Raw genomic sequence first — 18,671 nt, forward strand, 5'->3', positions numbered from 1 at the left:
TTTATCAAAAATAAGATACATGGCAGTTTTTTCTACCTTTCTAATTCATATCACATTCCTCAAGAAAAAAGTGAACAAAATAAATCAGAAATCATAAAACCAAAAGACTCGTATTACATCTCAGAAGTTTTCTGAAATGTAACATGAACTGATGTCAAATATGTTAAGAACAGAGTTTAGACCAAGGCTTAGGGGGTGATACTACTTTATCAAAAACTTGATATTCAGAGATAATTGCTTGAAGATGAAGTTAAAAAGCAAAATGAGGGGCTGGAGCAATAGCACAATGGATAGGGTGTTTGCCTTGCACGAGGCCGACCTGGGTTTGATTCCTAGCATCCCATAAGCTCCTCTGAGCACTGCCCCAGGTAATTCCTGAGTGCAGAGCCAGGAGTAACCTCTGTGCATCACTGGGTATGACCCAAAAAGTCAGAAAAAAAAAAAAAAAGCAAAATGGTAACTACTGTAGACAAAATAGCTTAGTTCTTTGCCAAAGGTTCAATGTTCTAAAAATACCTGGGGGCTACAACAATGATAATGAAATTTGTCTGGAAAAGTCAGTGATTAAAAATCTTTAAAAGATAAATTTACTCACCTTCTGTGTCCTTAACCATATCGTGTTTAAGTGCCTTTGTTCCATCAAAGCAAAATGCTCTAATGGAATTTAATCCTAACAATGCAGCATTTTGCTTTATTTTGTCTACTTTGTTAGATATTTTATCCAGTGCTATTACTTTTCCCTAAAAAAGAAAAAGAAAAAAAGTGTAAATATAAAGCAATTATGAAAATTAATGAGCAAAAACTAATGAAAAATTAATTCTCCACATTCTTCCTAATCCTACGTTTGAAGCTGAATTCATTAACAAAATGCATATATTAAATTTTTATCAGATACTTAGTCCTTCTGTTTTAAAAACACATTTTGGGGGCTTGAGTGATAGTACAGCGAGTAGGGCGCAGACCTTGCATGAACCTGACCTGGGTTCAATTCCCAGCATCCCATATGGTCCCCCAAGCACTGCCAGGTAGTAATTCCTGAGTTTAGAGCCAGCAGTAAACCCTGAGCATTTCAGGTGGGTGGTCCAAAAAACTTCCCCCACCCTAACCAAAAACAAAATAAAACAAACAAACAAACAAACAAACAAACCCAACAGCGACATTCTTTCTATATGATTCTCTTCTAAGGTCCAGCTACCGCAATCAACAAAACTCAAAATAAAAAAAAACTAGGTTTGTGGGGTGAGGAATGAAGAAGCTCAATGCTCAAGCACTTGCCTAGTATGTGTGAGGCCCTCAGCTGCAATCCCCAGCACTGCAAAACAAACAAAATGTGCTTGCAATCTAAAAAAATTCCTGGAAAGTAATTTGCATTACATGCCATTCATATCCTTTCTATTTTGCATTCATTTTATGTTGTGGTAAAGTATTTCAGCTAAATATTTTTACTGTTAACAACTTAAACTCTTTTCGGAGGGGACTGTGGGAGGGCGTAATACCCAGTGGTGCTTACAGTACCAGGAATCAAACCCAGGACTCCAGTCTTCTAAACCATCTCCTTAGCCCCAACACCTTAAATTATTTTTGAATAAAGAAGAGGTTATATAAAAAGGTAAGTCCATTCGTTCTAATGAACAAAGGATTTTAATTCTCCCCAAATTCAAACAATAATCTTTTAAAATATGGGGACCACTCCCAGAACACTTGGGAATGAGATCACTCTAGGCAGCAGTGGGCGCTGAAGTCACACCCAGAGCTGATGGAATGATCATGTTGGACTGAGTTTGCACTATCTTCCTGGCCCTAACAAAATATCTTTTCTATTAGGTCATTTTTCTAATCACTTAAGGCTAGTCATCAGTTACTGCAACTGCAAATGGGTGTGTGAGACAAACAGCACAAGACAGTAAATTTTATCTTTCAATGTATTCACTTGAGAAGATATATTTCAGTATTAACATTTCAACCTCCAGCATGTGACATTTTATTTTAAGAAAGTCTCAATGTGTTGGTTAAAGACTAAAGTGAGGAGATACAGCGATAGCACAGCGGGTAGGGTGTTTGCCTTGTACATGGCCGACCCAGGTTCGATTCCCAGCATCCCATATGCTGCCCTGAGCACTGCCAGGAGGAATTCCTGAGTGCAGAGCCAGGAGTAACCCCTGTGCATCGCCAAGCATGACCCAAAAAGGAAAAAAAAAAAAAGAGAAAAAAAAGGATCAGCTGATAAATTCCACCATCTGGCACTGTGAGGAGAGGGAGCATCGAGGAAACTGACTCTATCAGTAAATAGAGCTGCTGCCCTGCCCTTTGCTACCCTCCTTCCTTGTCACCACAGCCTCAATCACAATCCCTGTCTCTTATTCATTGACTTGTCCACTGACTTGTATATAACCCATCTTCTGTTTAGAAGATAAGTTCCATGAAAAGAAAATTTAGTTCACTATAGTTTACTGCTAAATCTCCAATAATTGGTATACACTAAAAACCTGTTTAATCCATCAATTAAAATCTGGCTTCGGATCAAGGAAGTTATTGCAGAAGATATTAGCATACATAAGGATTTTAGAAACCATTCAGTTAGCTTTATGGGGAAAAAAATAGCTACTGGCAATATTATTCTTTTCTTGGCTTGGAGGCCACACCCTGCAATGCTTTAGGGGTTACTCCCAGTATGGGGCTCTTGGGGACTGTTGAATTCAGGCTTCCTGTGTGTAAAGCCTGCGCTCCGACTGGTTGAACTATCTCTACCGCCCAACACATCATTCTTAAAGAATCTCAATGAAATACTGACTGGTTATAAGGGCAAGCTGAGAAAATAGGTAACATCAGCCCTGAAGATAGAAAACGCATATGAAAAAAGAAACATAGGAAAAAAAGCAATTAAAACTAAGCTAAAGTTCAAGGACAGACTTATCAATATTTTGCGACAATTAAGTCAGCTGTACAATTAAGCCAGATAAAGTTTCTATGTACCACCAAGACTAGACAACACACATATTGGATATGTATCTGTGTATATATTTCTTTATCATACATGTATGTATATCAAATGTATGTTTTACAAGTTTAATTGGGTACTACCAAATTAATTTGTAGTGTTGAAATTTACTTTAACAGCTTAAAGCAACTGTCAAGTCTTTTAAGAACATGAAAACACCACCTAATTTCAGTTAATTTTAATTTTATGAGGGAAGAAATTTATTCTAAAGTATAAGAGCAGACGTGGAATGCAAGGTACTGAGACAGTCTTTACAAATGGCAATTCTCTACTGAGCTTAATAGATGGCTGAGAACTAAGCAGTCTGCATATGCCTGCACCTGAAGTATCTGAACACCAGATGTCTCTGAAGTCATGCAATCTACCTTCTTCACTGAACTACGTTAACACCCTGATTTCACTCTGAACAGTCTCACCTCATCACGCATTAGCGCAGCAATGTGCGTTGTTTTGCCTCCAGGTGCTGCACACAAGTCCAGAATCTTCTCTCCGGGTTGAGGATCCAAAACATGAGTTACAACAGCAGATGGCAAATTCTGTAAGAAAAAGAAAAAAATTATCAGTGACTTGAAACCATTCAAACTGTTATTTATTTATTTTGCTTTTTTGGGTCACACCTGGCGATGCTCAGGGGTTACTCCTGGCTCTGCACTCAGGAAATACTCCTGGTGGTGCTTAGGGGACCATATGGGATGCTGGGATTCGAACCAGGTCGGCTGCATGCCAAGGAAAACGCCCTACCCATTGCGCTACTACTCCAGCCCCATTCAAACTTTTAGAGACAGAAAATACAAAGAAATCTTCGGAAGTGATCCCATACAGCATCCTGTGCCAGAGTGTATTATTTTGGTATTTTTTTGTTTGTTTTGGGCCACTCTCAGCAATGTTCAGAGCTTACTCCTGGATCTATGTTCAGGGGTCAGCCTAGCAGGGCTTGGGGGACCATATAGGATGCCAAGAATCAAATCTGAATTGGCTGTATGCTTCCCTGCGGTGCTATATATCCCTAGAGTACACTCTTTGTAAATATACGAGTGTCCTTGAAGTTTACCATTTCCTAAAAGGACCTAAAATCTCATAGGATATTTATACACACTGCACATTTCTGAAACCAATTTGGCAGCCAATTAAACAAAATTAAAAGCATACTGCTCTTTCTAAATTCAATGACTGACTGTATTTGAACACCTAACCTAAGATCACTCAGAAAAATAAGTAAGCCTTAGCTCTTTTTTTCAGAACATTTATGCAACTTTGTAATTTCAAGTGCTTCCCATCTAACTCTCACACAAGAAATTCCATCTGAAGTTTCTAATGCCACTCTATAGACATGTTTACATTGCCATTTCCTCATCACTGAAAAAAAAAAATTTAAGTTAAATGTGAAAAAAAAAAAAAGCAAACATCTTGGTCAGCTCTGATTTAAAACCACAGATAGATTGACAGTATATAACCCTAAGATTGCTAATATATAGCAACAAGTGATATGACATCATTAATTCATTCTTAGTATTGCTATAAACTTAAATGATAGAATGGTGTCACATAATAATTTATCTTTTAAATTACTTAGCAAAAAAAAAGTAGAAGTTAACAAGCATGGAACAAGTTTTTTTTTTCCAAGTTTAAATGTCTGAACTCATTCCCACATTTTCATCGATTAGCCTGTCCTCAAGAACTACAATAGTACATGAATCCCAAAACACTACTTCTAAACTGAAGCTCAAAAGTGAGAAAGATGACAAAATGAGATTGAGCAGAACTACTATCATTACAAATTGTGTAGGCTGCTAATGGCTATAGCAGAGCACTAAACACTAAAAACAGCCTCGCCTCTTACAGTTTGTTTCAAATATCTAGTTTTTTCCAAAAATACGTAAAGACTGAATTACAATATTAAAGCACTAAAACACATGGCTACTAGGGATTTAGGCACCTATCTAGAGACAAAATGTTTTGCCTCACTCCTAATAATAACTGGGAAAAGTATAGACCAAAACTGTCAGAAATTTCCAATCAAGCAAAACTTTAAGAACCTCCTAGTTGTGCAATAAACTGAAAATCTGAGAATCCAAGGGAGAGACCGTTAAATATTTAAATGTCAAGTGTGCTGAAAACAAGTTACCTTCTACTGTTCCCAGTATTTCTCGGTCCTGGTCACACCAAAAAATTACCTAATGGCTTCAAAATAAACGCTGAGTGCTCACTTAGCCGAGTCAGATGGCCATTTCTGGCAAAAGGGTCAAAGCATCAGTACTTCTAAAATCTCCCAGGTGTGTGTGACTTGCAGAATCATTGATGTGGAAAGTGACTGCAGTCTGAACCACACCTTCTTTATTTCTTTTTTTTGGTTTTTATCATTTTTATTAGTGAAACACCATGAGGTGCAGTTGTAGACTTACAAATTTTTGTGCTTGGGTTTCAATTATACAATGAGTACCCATCCCTCCACCAGTGCCCATTTTCCACCACCACTGATCCCAGTATCCCTCTCACCCCCCATCCCCCCCCATCCCCCCCTGCCTGTGTGGCAAGGCATTCCCTTTTGTTCTCTCTCTCCTTTTGGGTGCTGTGGGTTGCATTGAGTGAGCCACACCTTCTGAGCAAGCTGGGCTTACAGCCTTCCAACCCAGGTCCCATCCTAGCCAGCTCAAAGAAAAGCCACGCGGAGAGAAGCCCCAGGAACAGTTTATATTAACAAACAAACACCGTCCTCCCATTGTTCATTGATTTGCTTGAGCAGGCCCAGTAACGTCTCCATTTTGAGACTTGTTGTTACTGTGTTTGGCATATTGAATATGTCACGGGTAGCTTGCCAGGCTTTGCTGCGCAAGCGAGACACTCTCGGTAGCTTGCTGGACTCTGAGAGGAGCGCAAGAATCGAACCTGGCTCGGCTGGGCTGGCTGCGCACAAGGCAAACACCTTACGCTGTGCTATCGCTCCAGCCTGGTTTATATTAAAGTTTCCTAAACTGTCCAACCACTGGGCACTTCACTATAGAGGGAAGTAACCAGGCAAGGGGAAAATTAAAGTAAGTACTTTTCTTCTCATTAAAACAATGTAACTTTGAAAACAGCTACTAGAGTATTTACATCTTAAATCTTCAATGAGATATTTCAATTATTGGTTAGTAAACATCATTTAAGACATGGTACTTTGGGGGGGGGGTTCCAAGTGGTATAGAGGAGGCCCAATTCCGAGGGCAGTGGTTCACTGTAAAGGCCTGAGATATTTCAATTATTGGTTAGTAAACATCATTTAAGACATGGTACTTTGGGGGGGGGGGTTCCAAGTGGTATAGAGGAGGCCCAATTCCGAGGGCAGTGGTTCACTGTAAAGGCCTGAGGAGCCATGCAGCCCAGGCACTGTGGTGCTGGAGATTACCTGGGTAAACATCAGTGTGCTGGGCCTCCAAAATTGTTCCCTGTGATGTCTGGGGGGCTATGTAAACTACATGCTTCCAACACTTGCCCTAACTGCTATGTGATTCTTTTCCTAATTTATAAGTCTTTGCAAGCTTAAGTGTCATTGCATTGACCTAATGCAATGTCAAACTTAAAAAACAAAGAGGGAGCTGATATATATTAGTAAAGAATTATTTGTATAAATATAAATTGGCCAGCACAGATGCCCATACACGCTTGGCTGCAGTGTGTGGAGGTGACACCCTGGCAGGACTGCGTTCCCCGCAGAGCAGTGTGCCTGCCTAGCCTACGGTTTGGGGGTGGTGCGGGAGATGCTATACACACCAATGTGTTAAAATAACATTGGTATGGATGATAATAACACAAATCTATTTTCCTGTCTGACTTTTGGTTAACCAGCATGCAGAAGAGGAAGCAAAGACCATCTGCACTCAGGTTAGCAACCCAACGCTACTACGTGGAAGACCTTGCACAAGAACCCTAACAGATGCATTCGCCAGATACACTTTATTGGGTCATGAAACAACATCTGGGGGCCAGAGAGACTACAATAGCAAGTAGCACATTTGCCCTGCACCCGACCAATCTGGATTCAATCCCCAGCACTCCATATGGTTCCTCAAGCACTATCAAGAGTGATCCCTAAATGCAGGGCTAGGAGAAAGTCCTAGCATTGCCAGGCGTGGCCACAAAACAAACAAACAAACAAATAACAAAAAAATTAAAAACCATCTAACTGGCAGACTAGTAACAAACCAAATGAGATAATACACATGAAAGAATTTTGTTTGGTTTTGGGCCATACCTAGCAGTGCTCAGGGATCACTCATGGTGGGCTTGGGAGACCATATAGGGCACCAGGCATTGAATCCTGGTCCAAGGTTCAAGGCAAGCACCTTCCCCACTATATTATCTCTTTGGCCCCATATGAAAGACGGTAATAGCGTGGGTATAAAAAATTAATTGCTTATCTCTCACAGCAACCAATAACTGTTGGACAAAAACCCATTAGTAAATCATTTGAACTTTATTCCAAGTTACAAAGAGACCATTTACATGGAATTACAAATGCACACCTGGGTAAAGATTAAGAGTCTCCAAGGAAAAGCAACAACTGCAAAAAGCTATTAAAGCACCCACGGGCAAAAGAAATAGAAAAAGGGGTTGTTAAAAATTCAGCTGGATACCCAAGAATAGCTGAGATCAGCACCAGGAGGATTACTTCATAACTTAGAGGCCAGCCGGGTATCCTAGAGGAAAGGGCTATTCAGATAGAGAAGGGAGCACCAAATAAAGGATGTTTGGAGGATCCTCCCAGGAGGGGAGATGCATGTCGAAAGTAGACTATGGACTGAACATGTTTGCCACTCAATGCCTCTTTTGCAGACCACAACACCCAAAAGGAGAGAGAGGACACAGGGGATTGCCCTGCCACAGAGACGGGGGGATGGGGGGATGGGGGTGGGAGGGATATTATCCATGGTGGTGGAAAATGGGCACTGGTGGAGGGATGGGTATCTGATCATTGTATAATTGAAACCAAAGCACAAAAAATTGTAAATCTACAACTTTAAAAAAAATAAAATAAAATAAAGGGGGAAAAAAAAAAATTCAGCTGGAGGGCTCGAGAAAGAGTACAGTGGGTAGAGCACTCGCTTTGCATGAGCCTTACTTGAACCCGATGCCCCATATCACACCAGGGGTGAGATCTGCATGCCGAGCCAGGAGTACACCTTGAGCACGGGTGCAGCCCTCAAGCCAAAACCCAGCTGCAGATGCAGAGTCAGCTGGCAGTTAGGAAGCCCTGACTACATCTCCAGCACCACCCCCAGGCCATAGGTTAGGCGGATACACTGATCTGTGGGGAACAAAGCTCTGCCAGGGTATCACCTCCACACACTGCAGCCAAGCGTGTGCGGGCATCTGCGCTGGCCAGTAAGGCTTCGTATGTTTGTGTGTGTCCCCTGGTCATGACAGCAACAATACAGAAAAGAGAAAGGGAGGAAGAGAAGTTCTTTCTTACTGCTTAACGAAAGGCAGATCAGAAATACATACATTCCCCTCACCCCCACACCCCCAAAAACAAAATTCTCAAAAAAATTCAGATTACACACAATTAAGACTGTTTTAAGACCACCGAATATTTTCCTTTTCACTTACCTGTAAAAACACATAGCCGGGCAGGACATTGTCAAAGGAAGGGCTGCGGTACACGGGATCCGTCATTCTTATGCCTACACCCCTGAAAAGGAAATCAAGCACTGGTAGAAACAACTTGGTCTCCACAGCATTTCTCAACCTCTGACTGACTGTGGCCCCCTCTGACCCTCCTGAGTCCTCTCCCCCTCAGCCCTGCCCCATTTACACAGTTTTCACCTGTGACCCCTTGCAATATCCTGGGAGGAGATTACAGTTGAGAAATGTAGATTACAGTTAAGAAATGCTGGTCTACACAAACTTTCCAGGAACATGTCCACGCAGCATGTGAAATATAAGATGCTGTTTGGTTTTGGGTTTTTTTGGGGGGGATAGAGGGTGTGGTTCGAGGTCTTCTCCTGGCTCTGTGTTCAAGGGTCACTCCTGGTAGAGCTGAAAAATCAAATAGGAATTGGTGGCAGATGAGGTGAGTGTCTTCACCCTGTATGTGCTCCCTAAGACCCCAGAGAGAAATCTGAACACACTCTGCGGGGGGAGCCCCCACTGTGCTGCCATGCTCTTGGGCAATCTTGCCTTCCTGGGGACAGGACAATATTCAGGTTTTTCCTGAGCCCTTTTATATTTTTAAATGTCACTGTCACTGTCCTCCCACTGTTCATTGATTTGCTCGAGCGGGCCTAGTAACATTGTGAGACTTGTTACTGTGTTTGGCATATCGAATATGTCACGGGTAGCTTGCCTTCAGATCAATTATCCTGATGCCAATATGGTGTGTTTGGCAAGGACTTAATGCAGAACCCAGCAGCTTGGAGCAGAAAAGTGAACGGACTATGCGTTAATCCAGGCCATCATGTCTGCCCGGAGGGGAAAGGGTGTTGCCCCATTCGCCCTCTCCTCTCTGGAAAGAAGATGGCGGCCACATGGTGCCTTGTGGAGAGCAGGTGTGAGCCGGGGGTGTGGGGGGCAACTAAAACCTCATGGGAAGGGGGGCATTCCAGTCCATCCTTCACGCCCTACCGAGGCCGCCAGTTGCCCCCCACGAACGGCTCTCCAGCACGGCCACGACTCCAGAGCACAGAAACCAATCTCTTAATTATCTGACTCTCAGTAGAAATACTTCCAGGGTTAATCAGCAAAATAGCGAAATCCAAAACCAACATTCTTGAACCCAGCTGTAGAAAGCGAATCACTCCACAATGCTTTCTCAGCATGTCTGATTTGGGGGAGGGGGTAAACTCTAAATAATAGTGGTGCATCTTTTATTGAAACAATGAATCTAATCAAAGCAGATAGAGTGTCAACTAGAATTCATCTGCCTCGCAGGCATTGGGAGGGGTTTTACTGGGATTCTTCGTGGTAAAAAATAAGTATTGGTAAAGGGAAAGGTGTTTGATATTTGCATGACTGAGACCTAAACCTGAAAGCTTTGTAACTTTTCCCACAGTGATTCAATAAATAAATAAATATATATATATATATATATATATATATATGGTGTGTTTGGGAGAGGCCTAGTTTGCTCCCCTCCCCAAACTATGAACTCCCCTCACTTCTAATCACCTCTAGTACTTGATAAATAAAACTTTCTTCCTCTCCTCCATTTTAGCTTTCATCTTTTCATCACATCTTTTCATCACATCTTTTCATCACAATTAGGCATCAGTGAATTCAATCAAATCAGGCATTTTCAATTAGAAGTAAGATTACTTGGATTCTGCAGTAGGCAGGATCAAATCAAACAATTCCTTAGTCAAATCCTGACTAGAACAGGCCGTATACAGAGAAAATGTCTCAAATGTCACTACTCCATATTCAAAAGTAAGTTCTATGCTAAGACAATGGTGCAAGTGCCTAGACGAAGACCTCAGTCCCAACGACAGTATAGGGGAGACCCAATATTAAATTCCTCGAAACCCTGGCCTGTTCCTTCACTTAAAAGACTTTCTAAATTGCCGAACTCTGACCTTCTAAAATACACAGAAATGTGCATATTTATATGCCTTTCTCACCCAGACCAGCCTTTCTAGCCCAGTATCCTGACCTCTGAGCCCCTTTGGGCTATCTCTTTCTAACCGTGCCTACCAGTACAAGCATGCCGTCTTTACAATATTTAATTACAAATAATTGGGAGGTTGGAGTGATAGCACAGCGGGTAGGGCGTTTGCCTTGCATGAGGCCGACCCGGGTTCGATTCCCAGCATCCCATATGGTACCCTGGGCACCGCCAGGAGTAATTCCTGAGTGCAAGAGCCAGGAGTAACCCCTGTGCATCGCTAGGTGTGACCCAAAAAGCAAAAAAAATTAAATAAATAAAAAATTAATAAAAATAAAAGTAATTAGGCTGATGAAATAGTAGAGTGGGTCAGACCTGGGTTCAATCCCAGTACCACATACCCTGAGCCTCACCAGAAGTGGTCCCTGAACTGTTACAAATAAGTCCTGAACACAGCTGGGAGTGGACCCCTCTCAATCAAAAAAATTAATAACAAAAAATAATGTCAGTCAATTATCATTCAACCATAAATTACATATAACATATATTTGTACACACACACACACATACACACACACACACACACACACATACACACGTATACACTGTTTTGCAGAGTTCGGGAATGAACCCAGCAGTGATCCCTCAGTGTAGAACCAGGAATAAACCTTGAGCATTTCTGGTATGGCCAAAAAGCAAACAAACAAAAAAAAGTTATATAAAATGGGAGTTTATTATAGTCAGAAAAAGGGTGGGAGAAGGTCATTGGCCAAAGGAGGATGACTTTAGGCAAAGCATCCATCCACAAGGGAAGGCATGTTACCTCATGAGCACGTTGCCTCATCAGGCAAAGTCCTGACTGGTTAGGTTCAGTTTCTACTTTGGGAGAAATTTAAACCACAGTTAGACACTAAATTTCTTTTTTAATTTTAATTTTTTTATTTTTATTTATTTTTTTGGGGGGGTCACACCCGGCGACGCACAGAGGTTACTCCTAGCTTATGCACTCAGGAAATACTCCTGGCAGTGCTCAGGCGACTATATGGGATGCTGGGAATTGAATCCGGGTCGGCCACATGCAAGGCAAACGCCCTACCCACTATGCTATCCCTCCAGTCCCTAGATACTAAATTTTGATGGGGTCCAGCACAAAGGACTTTATTTGGAACCCACTGTCTCTTTTATAACGGCACGTACTATTTCTTTGTAACGCAGTGTGCTCTTTCTCACTTAGGCAAAGCAGGAGCCCAACTGCTGCGCTTAAACTTATGAACAGTGTTTTTGAACGGTGGCTGCCTCCTACCACAAAGAAAAACACTCAGAAAAGTCTTCCGGCCCAGTTACGAGAACTACCACATCAAAGAAGAGAAGGAAGATGAATAAACCACTAAGAACGAACTAGGAGAGCCGACCCAAGTGTCAATTCTCTATTACAAACCTAAAGATAACCACAGCAGATGGCTGAAATCCTGAAACAGAAACACCCAAAGCTGGCTCGAACAAAGACTCTTCCACAAGCGCTTTTTCAAAGCACACGTGCCCACATGAGATTTCAATGCTTCAACGACCCCCAACACTAGCACAGCCAAAGCCTGCAGCAATGAGGGAAGGAGCAATAGTACAGTGGGGAGGGTGTTTGCATTGCACACAACAGATCTGCATTCGATCCCCAGCATCCCATAGGGTCCTCTGAGCAACACCAGGAGTGATTACTGACTGGAGAGCCAGAAGTAACCTCAGAGCATAGTTGGGTGTGACCCAAAACGCAAAAAAAAAAAAAAAAAAAAAACACACCAACAACAAAACCAAACCAAACAAAACAACCAAAAAACAAGCCCTGCAGCAACAGAAGTAAAATCACTTTGACCTGTTAAGCAGGCAGCACTAGAAGGCAACAGGGACTTGAGGTGAAGCCCCAGGTCCCAACCCCAAACAGCCTGTGCTGAAGATCAGTCAGTCTACAGGCAGGCACACACCCCAATTCCCTTCCCTTGCCACATGTGTCCCCATGACTGAGGGATAGGGATATAGAGACTGATTATTTAAGTCCTGTCTCCACCAACCTCTGAATAAATCACTTTCTCAAAAGCCAGAGCTTTAGGCAGCAAGTCCTTCCCAGACTTCTTTATCTCCATAGTCATAAAGTCTGCTAAAGAGAGCAAAATCTTCCTGGCAGTTGAGAAGTTCCTGACACTTGAAACCAGGAAGAATTCGATTATATGCCCAAACTGCTACAACATAAAAAATGGTTCCAGCAGCCAGGTATGAGTGACATGGAGAAATTGGCATCTTCTATGCAATGATGGAGCTAGAACTAGAATTATAACAGTCTGAAAACACTAGACAAAGAAACTGGGTAGCTCTCAAGCATATTTAGAAACAACAGCCACGGATGATTAAAAACTAACTGTATTTTGAGAGCTGGAGAGATCATACAGAGATAGGGCACTTACTTTTCATGCAGTTTGGACCCAGATTTGGTCCCCAGAAACCAATATGGTACGCTGAGCACTGCCAGGAGTGATCCCTGAGAGCCACCAAAAACCACCACGACAAAAAAACAAAAAACGAAAAAACCAAAAAACCCTGTATTTTTACAAAATATAATTGTAAAAATCAATCCTTACTATTCCAAGTTTTCTTCCAAAAAATCCTTCTCAAACAAGTATCACACCCACTCTCTTACAGAAAGAAAAGCACTGGCAAAAATCCTTTCACGGATGACATTGTGCTTCTCTATCAGATCAATTCCCCATGCCCTGTATAAAATGCAAACCTTGACAAAAAACATTGTTTTGCCATAACTTTTCATGAGAGTGCTGACTTTCTGTTAATATTTAATTAAAAGAATTTTATTGTATATGATATTAGAAACTTTCCTTTCACAAAATGATAATGTTAAAACAAACTGTGCAATAGCACAGCGGGTAGGGTGTTTGCCTTGTATGCGGCTGACCCGGGTTCGATTCCCAGCATCCCATATGGTCCCCTGAGCACCACCAGGAGTGATTCCTGAGTGCAGAGCCAGGAGTAACTCCTGAGCATCGCCGGGTGTGACCCAAGGAAAAAAAAAACTGGATTAGCTTCTCCTTTACCTAAGTACTACTCTCAAATGATACAGATATTTCAAAATAATAAAATTCAAATAAAATTCAAAAATAAAATTCAAAAGGAAAAGTAAAGTTATTTGACAATCAGTGTGACTAATAGCTTATAGTATTTAGTCTAGGCATTTATTACCTAAAAGCATTTTCTCCAAAACAAGGAAATAAGGGCTAATTATTATACCAAAATATTATCCATATAATGCAACTAGATATACTCTTGTTTTAAAATTCTTGAACCACAAAAAAAAGAGAGTATTTATTGCCTTCCAAACACTTGGATAACATACTTTAGTTCGGGAAGCCCACTGAAGATTTCTCTGCGGCTTAGTTCAGAAACACCATTTCCAAGAAATACTTTGGTTCCATCAAATTCTTTGGCTCCTTTTTTACATTTGCCTTTAATATCAGAGTACACGGAAATAATATCTCCAGCTTTCATAACTAGAAAAGAGAAAAAAAATCACATTTTAGTGTTTTGTACTTTAGTAGAATAAAAATGAAAATTCTTTAAGTCAGGCAGAGGATGGCTAAGGAGAGGCAGAGGTTCTAGGGGCTTCAATCTAAATCGGCTCCATTAACTCACTTTGTGGAACAGAAAATAGAGCCTTACTTTCTGTTTCCTAACAAGAAACCAAATGAAGATTTACTCATAGGAAAACAAAGAGAGTCTTAAAACATCCTACTTCACCCACAGATTTTTTACAAAGCAGAAGGATTGGTACTTAAAGTTACTTCCCCAAAATCTAATACTTCCTACAAGACGTCACATAAATCTGGGTATCTTTGGGTCAATCATCTTATTCTAAATTTTCTTCCAAAAAACCTCCTAAAACTGCATCACACCCACTCTCTTATAGAAATAAAAACACTGGTAAAAAATCTTACATGGACGATACTGTGCTTCTCTATCAGATCAATACCTCATGGGCTATATAAAATGCAAACCCTGGCAAACTATCTGACAAAGGCAAAGTAAAGATAGTATGCATGATAATTTCATAAAATTCCCATTTGATAATGCATAAAAGTTTTAGGAAATTTTTATTTTACAGAGAAACTTAAACACTGGACTTACATGCTGAGGCTGACACAACTCCTGGCACATAGACGTGGGCACCTCTCAGCACTGCATTGCCACACTGGGCACCGACCACAGCTTCACACGGCTGTTTCTTAATGTTCTTCCTTGAGGACCAAGGCAAAATAGTGATATGCCTCCAACATTGTCAACCTTTCGAATGTTCTGATCCCACCCTGAGAAAATCATCCCTTTAACTGTTCCATGGTAACAAGTACTAATGAACAGCTTAAGAAAAAGAGCTGGAGATTCAGCTCAGAAGCTGTGCTTACATGTAGATGTGTGAGGCCCTGGGTTCAATCCCTGGCACTGAGGGGGGGCGGGTGTTGAGGGGGAAAGAGAAGGTGTTAATAAATATAAAAGAAAAAAATATTTTTAAGAAAAAAAATTCAATAGGGTTCTTAAAAAAAGAAGTCCAGTGGAAAGGGAACCCAATAAAGAGGCACCACGGAGCCCGTGAGAGAATACACCGAGAAGAGCGCTTGTCTTGCACACGACTGACTCAGGTTTGATCCCCAGGACTGAATATAGGTATCCCAGCTTCACCACGAATGATTCCTGAACACAGAGCCAGGAATAAAGCCCTGAGCACTGCTCGGCATGGCCCAAACAGATAAAAAGAATTCCTTTCGTTCCCTTAGATTCTTTCATGTTTCAGATTCCTACTCTAGTTCAAAATCACTTCTAAGAAAATTGGTATCATTTACTACCAGATAACTCAATTTGCTCGGGAGCCGGGACTGTGGGATGGGGGCAGGACCCTTGTTCTTCAGCTGATTCTCACTTGTGATTTACCCGCTGCATTATTTCTCCAGCTCCCTGCAATTCTGCATTCTTATCAGAAACAAAATATCACTGAATCTTAGTCAAAAGGCTGAGAAAAGATTAGAAGTACAATCTCTAAAGACCTGTGATCACGAACATAGAAAACTGACTTAACATTGAGAAGACAGAAACCAGAACCATGGTTTCCTGGTAGGGCAGATGCAAAAAAATGTTTCAAGGTAAGGGAAGTAGGTTAGATCTTGATTGAGTAGGTGACTGAATGGTTGCTCGCTGCTGTTTAAATATAAGAAAGCTCAGCAAATGGTATTTCATTGTAAGCAGTTTCATATCGAAACTCTTACCAAAAAAATCACTTAATTGCAAAACACATGCTCATACTAAAAAACAAGAATCACTGTGAGAGAAAACTTCTTGTCCCCTTCTTGCCCCTCTTTGTCCTTCAACAATTAAACCCTGTAACTCATTAAGCTATACCCTCCAAACTCAGCATAAATAAAATGTGTAATTGTTTCATTTTTTTAATTGGAAAAAAAAAGTGATTAGGGGCTGGAGCGATAGAATATATAAGGCACTTGCCTAGCACATAGTCGACCCAGGTTTGATCCCCAGCAAAACATATGGTCCTGCACCCCATCAGGAGAGATGCCTAAGCACAGAGCCAAGAGTAAGTCAGGAGTAAAGGAGTAAGCCCTGAGCACCACCAGGTGTGGCAAAAAAAATAATGAGTGATTATCATAATCACAGCCACATGCTTTGATAATTGTGCACAGGTTTTTTTTTTAATTGCATATATAATTCTCTTACATTAAAGGCAACATGACATTCCACTGCATGATAAACCATAATCTATTGAACCCCTGATCCACTATTAGCCACTAAATTACCTGACACTATTATTATAACTTTTAGGGATATAAATATTTATACCATAATTAGAGAGTATTTTATGTTGCTAAGGAATAGAACACCCATAATATACAAGTTATCTTTTAGATTTTTAAATACATGCTTTCTGAATATGCAAATGAATTAGAAAATATCTGTTCTTTTAAGAACATACACAGTAATTTCACTTTATTATGGATAAATTAAATTTCTTTTTCTATTTAGTCACCGTGAAATTACAAAGTATTCATGTTTGGGTTTCAGGCATAAATGTTTCAACACCAATCCCTTCACTAGGGTTCATTGTCCTCCACCAGTTCCATCTCCACACACTCATTTGCCTCCCGTACACCAGTATATCCCTATGAGAGGCGCCTATTACTATTATAAGTTTTACACTGTGGTTTGCAGTACAGTTACTAATGGAATTAAAAAATATACAGAAGAACATATTAGGTAGCAAGTACATATGTGCTTTATAGTTTTGTTGTAGTTAAAAAGTTTTACTTTATCACAAGAATCTCAAGATACACAACAAAAGAAGCCTCTTAGAAAGTTGAAATAAATAAAAACATAAAGTAGAAATAATCATTACACTGAATTGATCTAAAAATGCATTGTTCTGCGACGGGGGCAGTAGTACAGTGGGTAGGCTGATTGTTTTGCATACAATGGAAAAAGATTCAATCGCCAACAGCCCATATGGTTACCCAAGCCGCACCAGGATTGAACCCGGAGCACAGATCCAGGAAAAAGCACTAAGCACTGCTGGGTATAGCCTACCCCCATTCCCCAATTTTTTAAGTAAATAAAAATGCATTATTCTCAGGAGTATGAGTTCCATTCTGAGTATTCTTTTAGAGTCTTTTCCATAATGGAAATATGAGCAATACATGAATTTGTGAATTCTTGTCTTTTTATATAATACTGCTAATAATGGAGAAAGTATTACCAGTAAAATATAAAAACCTGTAACAGTGAAGAATGAACCTATGACAAATTTCTATTTAGGTTAATTTGAAAAACAAAACAGTTACAAACCTAGGTCCAATAACAGGAATAAGTAGAACATCCTGAAGGTCTGGATGTTGAAGAACAGGAACACGTAATCCATTATATTGCTATTAAGGATAATAAACAAATTATAAAGCAAGTAATAAATCTGAAAAATTTCACCCTGTAGAACTTTATCATTTCATCATTTCATTTCATCATCCTGTTATTCGTCGATTGCCTCGAGCAGGCCCCAGTAACGTCTCTTTCATCCTAGCCCTGAGATTATATTCAAGGCTCTTTAGGAGAATGAGACCCATCATTGTTACTGGTATTTGGCATATTTGGTACGCCACGGGGAGTTTGCCAGACTCTGCCCTGTGGGCAGGCTACATTCGATAGCCTGCAAATTTGTCCAAAGTAGGAATGAGATAATAAGATAATAATATTATTTCATCTCTCATTCCAGAACTTTATCATGACTTCCAAACCATAAAGCTTCCATAGGATACTACTTTTTAAAAAAAAAGTCTAAGCAGGGCTGGACAGTATAGAGGGTAAGGCATTTGCCTGGCACCCGGCTGACCCAGATTCGATCCCCAGCATCCCATATGGTCCCGCAAGCACTGCCAGGAGAGAATTCTGAGTGCAGAGCCAAGAATAATCCCTGAGCACCACAGGTGTGGACCCCAAACAAAAAAGCAAACAAAGAACTTAAAACTAATGTTTCCTTTATAATGAATTTCAAAGCATCCTGACTACTTCATAAAGCTCAACTTCATTTAATGTTTGGCTTTATACTCACATTTTCTTTCACCTTAAGTGACTGACATTGAAAATATACATCCAAAACTGAACTATGTTTAATATCCTTAGGAAAACAGTAGGAGGTCAGGGATGTGACTCAGCAGTTACATGGTATGCACATTTGAGTCCCAGGTTTCAATCCCCAGCACCACAAAACAAAACAAGAGAAAAGAAAAGCCTATGAATAGGGCATTGCAGATTGAGATTATTAAACATTTTGAGATTGGTAAACATTGTTTATTAAACACTAGCGATACTGACTGCTATGCAGAGTGTAGGGCGTCTGCCTTGCATGCAGCTGAACTGAGTTCAATTCCCATCATCCCACATGGCAGCTTGATTAATGCCAGGAATGGAGTCCTGAACACAGAGCCTGATGTGGCCCAAATCCCCAGTCACTGCCCGGAAAAACAAAAAACAAAAATACAAAAAAAAAAACCC

General features: G+C 40.5%; 1 protein-coding gene across 2 annotated transcripts in view; it reads right to left on the reverse strand.

Moving 5' to 3' along the window:
- NSUN6 (NOP2/Sun RNA methyltransferase 6) overlaps positions 1-18,671 on the reverse strand; it is a 33,236-nt gene that overhangs the window by 7,645 nt on the left and 6,920 nt on the right. For both annotated transcript variants that reach the window (XM_056114618.1, XM_056114617.1), the window contains exons 3-8: positions 17,472-17,551; positions 14,757-14,866; positions 13,969-14,122; positions 8,585-8,666; positions 3,415-3,534; positions 596-740 (exon numbers count right to left, since the gene is read on the reverse strand). In XM_056114618.1, the coding sequence (XP_055970593.1) occupies positions 596-740; positions 3,415-3,534; positions 8,585-8,666; positions 13,969-14,122; positions 14,757-14,866; positions 17,472-17,551 (691 nt within the window). The remainder of the gene's footprint in view (positions 1-595; positions 741-3,414; positions 3,535-8,584; positions 8,667-13,968; positions 14,123-14,756; positions 14,867-17,471; positions 17,552-18,671) is intronic.

Source organism: Sorex fumeus, unplaced genomic scaffold (assembly GCF_029834395.1).
Source record: "Sorex fumeus unplaced genomic scaffold, SorFum_2.1 ptg000026l, whole genome shotgun sequence".
In the NCBI taxonomy this organism is placed as follows: domain Eukaryota; kingdom Metazoa; phylum Chordata; class Mammalia; order Eulipotyphla; family Soricidae; genus Sorex; species Sorex fumeus.